This window comes from Physeter macrocephalus, chromosome 2 (genome assembly GCF_002837175.3).
Source record: "Physeter macrocephalus isolate SW-GA chromosome 2, ASM283717v5, whole genome shotgun sequence".
NCBI lineage: Eukaryota > Metazoa > Chordata > Mammalia > Artiodactyla > Physeteridae > Physeter > Physeter macrocephalus.
In genome coordinates, this window is record NC_041215.1 from 88,214,645 (window position 1) to 88,222,059 (window position 7,415).

At 43.5% G+C, this 7,415-nt stretch overlaps 1 protein-coding gene across 1 annotated transcript in view; it reads right to left on the reverse strand.

Moving 5' to 3' along the window:
- Positions 1 to 5,345, reverse strand: part of NCKAP1 (NCK associated protein 1) — a 98,060-nt gene extending 92,715 nt beyond the window's left edge. The window contains exon 1 of the mRNA XM_024115588.3: positions 4,982 to 5,345. Within this exon, the coding sequence (XP_023971356.1) occupies positions 4,982 to 5,089 (108 nt within the window). The 5' untranslated portion in view covers positions 5,090 to 5,345. The remainder of the gene's footprint in view (positions 1 to 4,981) is intronic.
- Positions 5,346 to 7,415: the final 2,070 nt, after the last annotated feature.

Sequence of the window (7,415 nt, forward strand, 5' to 3'; positions counted from 1 at the left end):
CCACATGCCGCGGAGCGGCTGGGCCCGTGAGCCATGGCCGCTGAGCCTGCGCGTCCGGAGCCTGTGCTCCGCAACGGGAGAGGCCGCGGCAGGGGGAGGCCCGCATACCACAAAAAAAAAAAAAAAAAATCCTAATACAAAATATGCATGCACATGTCAGCATTTGTATAGAAAATTGTTTAACTATATACAGCTTATTTTTAAAAGTGGGAGATGAGCAGGCAGAGAATTTTTGAAGTCATGTTTGAGTTTTCAACAATAAACATGTATTCCTTTTATAATCATTAAAAAAATTAGTATTTAAGTTATCTAACAATTCCACAAAGGAAACAAAAGATGGATAATCTACCACTGCCACTTAAAAAAATAAATTTTTTTCTATGCAATTTTTCAGTGACCTTAATCTCCTCAGCCTACCATCCAGCATAACAAGAAACAGAATTATCAAATCTCCATTTTTACAAGCAGCTTCCTAGAAAGTTACAAACAGATGTAGTAGGATTTGTTTATGTAAATATATATATTATTTAAATACAGATTTATGAAGAGACTGTTTTCTTCTTAACACGTTTAAGGATCTTGATAATGAAATCTCCCTGGGGAAAAAAATCTTATGCATACTAACAATGTTTATTAGTCTACAACTTGCCAGAACCCCCATCTTTGGAACATGCTTCTGCTCCTGATCAACCAACACAGAAAATAAGGCCCTAAATGAAGAGAAACGTAACACTGAAAGGGAAGACTAAATCTGATTCCCCTCGCTTTACCTCGACTGCATCCTTCACGTACGTTTTTTTTCCTCCATTAGATAAGCAGATAAAGACTTGCAATTTTTTTTTTTTTTTTTTTTTTTTTTTTTCCGGTACGCGGGCCTCTCACTGCTGTGGCCTCTCCCGTTGCGGAGCACAGGCTCCGGACGCGCAGGCTCAGTGGCCATGGCTCACGGGCCCAGCCGCTCCGCGGCATGTGGGATCTTCCCGGACCGGGGCACGAACCCGTGTCCCCCGCATCGGCAGGCGGACTCTCAACCACTGCGCCACCAGGGAAGCCCAAGACTTGCAATTTTACACTGCTATTCTATTAATTTCTTTCCTCATGAAATAAATTCATCCAAAATCACGGGGAAAAGACTGTGGGGGAAAAAAAGTACTCCTCAAATAAAGAAGTAAAAGTACATTGAAACCTGCAAAAATACTCCATTAAAAAGAAGTTTGCAATAGTTGGGTAGGTCTTTTCTCCTTTTCTATCCTTTAAAATTGAAGCAATAATTTAACACGATGAAAAATATGAAAGTATTAACTGATACCTTTTATCAGTTGTTATCAAGTTCATGTTGGTGATGGTGTAGGAAAAAATAGAAAAAACAAGAAAGAGTAAACAAGAAAAAAATATTTTTAAGGTCAGCTAAAATGTCTTCTGTTGGAATTTCGGCATATGTTTGCTAAGCAGCAGTAAAATTTCAGAGAAACAAATGTTGCCCCAAAAAGTTACTGAGACTCCTAAACAAATACTATCTTAGATTCACAGAAGTTTTAAACTGTTTTCACATTGTTATCTTTTATCTTCACCAAAACAATTCTGTGAAGTAGGCAGAGCACACATTACCATCCCAATATGAAGGAAAATTAAACTGAGCTCAGTTACTGTTTAAAATAGGCCTTAACGACTACTAGTAAAGATAACATAATCAGAGCTGGAACAGACTTTAGTCCTTTCACAGTTAATTTTCCCCCATTTTACAGATGAGGAAAAATGAAGCTCAGGGAAGTCAAGACACCTATCCAATATTACAAATCTCTCAGAGACAGACTGAAACATTGGAAGGCAGGTCTCCTAACTTCTGGTCCAGTACACTTTATTTCCACCACCACACTGCCTGCCATGCCATAGTAGCAGATATAAAAGTAGCCTGAAAATGTTAAAAATCACTATATAAGTGAGTAGCATTATTAGGTCCAGAAAAGGGAAGACATATTTTTAATTTTAAAAAAATTAAGGAATTATGAAATAAATAAATTTAAATGTGAAACTACCTACCACCTTCACCTCTTTTCCCTAAAATCCTCCTTTATGTGTTCTTACATCCCTGATTAGACTACAAATTCCTTAAAATTTTCATAACCTGTACATATAAAGATCTCAAAAATTTTTCAATTGATGAAATTTTATTTAAAAAAGCAAAACATTTTCCAGAAACCATGTTACATTCCCCTAATAAGCATTAAAGCCTATTACTCTTGATTACAGTAACTTAAAAAGTTATTTTACTTAGGTCACTGAAGTATTTTTCACTGTGTATGCTCACTAAAATATTGCCATTGCAGACTTTCAATTGAAACAGAGCAATCAGATCTGACAATCTAATGCACACACGCATTAATAAAAATGTGATAATGACTGGCAGGCATGTATTATGCGGTATAAGTTTTTTTTGAGGTATAAGAGATAGAGATTGAAAAGATTATGTGGTTTATACTGTCATAAAAATGTAAACAGCAGGAACCTTATAAACACATGGTAAACAGATCTCACTCACTTTTTTGGCAAGATTTTTGAACAAATGTTTCAATCCTAGCCAGCCAGGAAGCTATGCCAGCCTTTACAGACAACTCTATACAGGCCAAAAGATTCAAAATCCGTCTGACGTATTTGTATGCAAAATCACACAAGGAGAGCAGAGCAAAAGCTATTATTATTAAAACTAGAGCAGGATTATACACATATTCATATATATGTTGCATATATATAAAATACACTATACATAATGTATTCATCCTTTTCAACAAGTCCTAACTGAAGGCCTCATGGACCAGGTAGGACCCCTAAGTACCAGTAATTCAAAAATAAGTAACACCGTCCCCACCCAGAGAGAACTCACAATCAATCAAGCAAGGTAGAAAAATATTTCTCAAGAAATTATAAATGCGTTAAGTGCTGAAATATAACATTTCAATAATTCAAAATATTAGCCACTTGGATATAATGATCACATTCAACTCATTTTAAATTTTACTAGTTTAATAATACAAGAGCCTGGAGTTTCTCAAAACAGGAAGTGAAAAAAAATATGCTTTTGAGAAAAGGCAGTGAACTGGAATTATAAGCATTCAAATGCTTAGAATTTAGTCCAACCTTATTTCATTTATGAAGATGAAATATGTAAAGTTCGACTGTATTTATGCCATAAACATGTTCAATGAATGCTTTAAAAAAAGGTATTTTGCCCAAATACCCAAATCACTTTTGATGTTACTCTCACTTCCTCTTCTGGAAACCATCATAACCATTTCCTTTAACCACAATACCACATGTCTAGAAACTTTTAGTAATATTTGACTTGCTCGTTTTTTGCACAAAGGGCATATAGGAACCAATTTCCAAGTCTGTTAAGGAGCATAATTTCACAAAAAAGTTCAGGTCAATACAACCTATAAGTAATACTATCTAAAATTAAATTATTCCTAATTTACATAAATTTACAACCAAGGCTCTTTGGTAAATGCAGAGGGCTTCTTTATAATGACCCTGAGCTCCTGCCACATACAATGTAACAAAGTGAACAGGCATGTTGCAGTTACTATCCCGATTGCACTGCGTTTAAAGTCAACCAATCCTCACATCCAGGTAAGCGACTGGAACATAGCTATCTTTACACAAAATTTATCACTATTAAGCCAGGACAGTTTTCTCCTTTAGAATTCAGTGTCTACATCAAATTGTTCAAATAAGTCAGTTTTACACTGAACCCCATGATATGAATTTTTAAAAAATATTCTTTCTTCAGGAGTCCTAATTCTCAAAGGCTACAACTCTACTGCTAAGATTAAACTAAAAGGAAACCTTCAGGATGCAATAAAAAGCCAACAAAAATAATTACGAAGATATAACATCAAATACACATTGGAAACTGTCAGGATCTAGATTGTAACAAAAAATCTTAACTTTCTCTTTATCAAATTATTTAAAACTTTAACTTTGTCTTAAAAGAAAGAGGATTTTGGTCTTTCTTTCCTAAGATAAATTAATATTTGTTCTATCTTTACATCTATGTTTCTTAACTCCAACTCAGCCCCTCATTCCTTAATCTGCTGAAGCCACGTAAAGACTTTCAATGGGCCTATTAGCTAGATCTACTCAAATTATCAGAATACGCTATAAAATCAGCAGTAATAGCAACATATTCAGTTTTTATTTTGTATAGACGCCGAACTTCAAGAAATGATGTTTTGGTATTATCAGACATGGTTGGAAAAACTAAGATGAGGAGGCGTAAAGAGGGAAGGGAGAGAAGGTTGTTATTCCTGTTCTAGTGACTCACAACCCAGAAGTATTTCAGGAGAAAACTGGTTCCACCCTCACTTCCCCCTCCTCTCCACCTTCAAAATGAAATAATTCCAAATCGTCAACACGCTCTCAAATGGCTTTTATTTGGCAATCTAAAATAAAATGGCAAAAGTGGAGGGGATGCGGGGTTCATCCTGATTAGCCATTCCCTTCCCACATTCCCACACTTACAAACCCAAAACAGAAAACAACTGCTTCCATCTCCGCCAGGTTCCTACCGTCCGACCTCAGTTATGGAACACCCAAGTTTTCCTATCCCCCTCCTAGACTCTCGCCCACCCACCCTCCTCTCTTTCCCGTAGAGCCCGTTCCAGGAGCCAGGGCACAGAGGAGGGGGCGCCAGCGGCGGCGGCGGCGCCCCTCACCCCGCGCCAGGCCGGCCGGATCTGGCCGCTGGGAGCGGGGAAATGGCTCCTCTCCGCCCCCTGGCCGGCCCGCGAGCCAGCAGGAGAGGCGCCGGGACTCCGCATTAGGCCGCGGCGCATCCCGGCGACCCTAGCCGGGCCTGCAGCCGCGAGGCGGTGATTTCTGTCCGGGCGCCGCCCGCCGCCCCCACCGCCCGGGCCTCCCCCGCTCTCCATCCCTCCTCAGCCCACCCGCCGCCCCCGCCGCGGCCTCGCCGGCCCGTGCGCACCTTCTTGATGTTGTAGAGGCGGGTGAGCATGCCGACGCCCCGGTCGTTGAGGATGGTGAGCTTCTCCGCCAGCTTCTGCTGACTGGGCTGCAGCACGGAGCGCGACATGGTGGTGGTGGTGGTGGTGGTGGTGGTGCCGCCGCCGCCGGCCGCCTCGCGCCCAGTCACCGGCCCGCGGCCTCCGCAGCTACCTCTGTCGGGCCTCCTCCCCTCCCGCCCTCGACCTCCGCCTCAGGGGAGCGCGCCCATGGCCCTCGCGCCCTTAACCCGCGCCGGTGACAGAGCGAGCCGCGGCGGACGCCTCGGGGTCCCGTTCCCCTCAGCAGCCCGCGCCCCGGCAACCTCCTGCCTTCCGCCCGCCGCCCTTCCGTCCCCACCCCCGGCGCTCTCCGCCCCAGCCCCCACCGCACCGCCTTCCCGGGCTCCTCCACTAGGTGTGGCGGCGGCGGCGTCGTCTCCGGCGGCTGAGAACGAGGCCGCTTCCCGCAGCCCGGGACGAGCGCTCGGTCACCTGATCGGCCGCGCCGGCGCCCCCGCGAGGCCGGACAGGGAACTGCGCCTGGGGGCCCTCGCCCGCCCCACCCGGCCCCGCTGCTGCCGCCGCTCGGGACGCGGCCACGGCCCCACACCCGTCTCGACCCGTCCTGGCCCGCCCACTGCCCCTGATCCCGGCAGGGGCGTCTAAGCCGGAACCTGATGAGGTCACGTTTCTCTGTTCGCCACACACCCCTCTCCTTAAAGTTCCCAAAAGTTGCCTTTCCGCACCACCTCCCTAAAGAAACCAGCAGAAGCCCGCGGGGAGGAGTGGGGCGGGGGCAGGGCGGGTGTTTTTCTGGCGAGTTTCTCCCGAGAGTGGGCTGATGGCTCCTTGCGCTTCTCCCTCCCACTGCTTGACAGACGTTCCCGGCTGAACACAGCAGATGTGCTCTGCGAGGCGGGCCTCGCCTCTTTCCCTCCCTATCCCATCCTGACTCCCCCGCCTCAAGGCAGTTCGTGAGAGAGGAGGTCGGAAGTGAGGGCAGCTCAAGTTCCTGAGATAATCAGAATCTGGAATTTGTCGACGAGGATCACCCTTCCGGAGAAGACGCCAATAGAAGAGGCCCTGGCATGTGGGAGGCAGAAATAAATGTTTGTTCAATGAATGAAGGACCGGTCCCATTTTTTTTTCTGGCCTCCACCCCAAATCCCACCCCTTCTTGGCAACATTCTACTTTTCCATCTCTCTTTTCTTTTTCCTGATCAATTTCCTCCCAGTCACACCCGAAGGCTACACCCTCTGGTCTAATAGATTAGATGTGGTTCCAAAAGTGAGCAAAATTAAGGATTTATGTCATTGACTGGGGTGAGGAATTCCAGCAAAGAGGAGTCAAGCTGTTCTGATGGTTTTTTTCACCCTAATTGCCTCTGATATAGTAATCTTTTATATTATATTCATTAATTTTAAGTGAATGACAAAATATTCTGCCACCTTCAATAAACGATATTGTAAGAGTAAATATCATTGCATTGATCAAAACACTTTAGGGAAAGGAAATTTTGACGAATATCTTTTGAAACATTTTTTAAGCTAGTATACCTACAGTTCCTATAGAAATCTTCGTTTTAATATGCCAAGGAGAGAAAGGCAGTAGACGGACTGAATTTGATTTAAGAAGCTTTAAATAGAGTCCTAAGTCCACCAAAAAGTCCTACCTGCCTTGTTGCTTGGAATCCTGTACACAGAACTTAACTTGAATGAAGGTTTTTAATGCAAACACCTCAGAGAGATCACCTATTGAGCTATTATTAGTCATTAGCACGTTGGGGGGATTTAATTTATCTGGTTACATTCCAACCTGATAGTTTAAATATTAATTTAGAGGAGGTAAGAGTCTGGAGCCTGAGACAGTGAGAGCAGACCTGGGAAGGAGAGGGTCCAGGGAGGGGCTTGGAGAGTAAAGATGTGCTCTTTTCAGGGACCACAGACAAATTTAACCAGAGGCAGAATTACAGAATCACACCAAAGAAAGGTTATATCATCTTCTACTTTTTCAAAACTGCTGTATAGAGAGAACAAGAAAATGGTGCCATATTAAAATTTGAACACAACTATCACTCAAGAAAAGCCACTGTCATGTTTCCATATGAACCTGAACATTTGTAGCTGCTTATAACTCAGAGTGCTCAACAGAGGGAGAACTCTGGATTCTAGTCTCATTATTGAATTTTTATTATAACCAACTTTTAGACATATTGGCCCTAGATTGAATGGAACATGTCTATTCGAGTAAAAGATATTAGGTCTAGATGAAGTATTCACAATTCTTGCATTTCTCTACATTTTTCATCAAAAAGCATTTTGTCATTAAGAGCCAACCCTTTGGGGCTTCCCTGGTGGCACAGTGGTTGAGAGTCCGCCTGCCGATGCAGGGGACACGGGCTCGTGCCCCGGTCT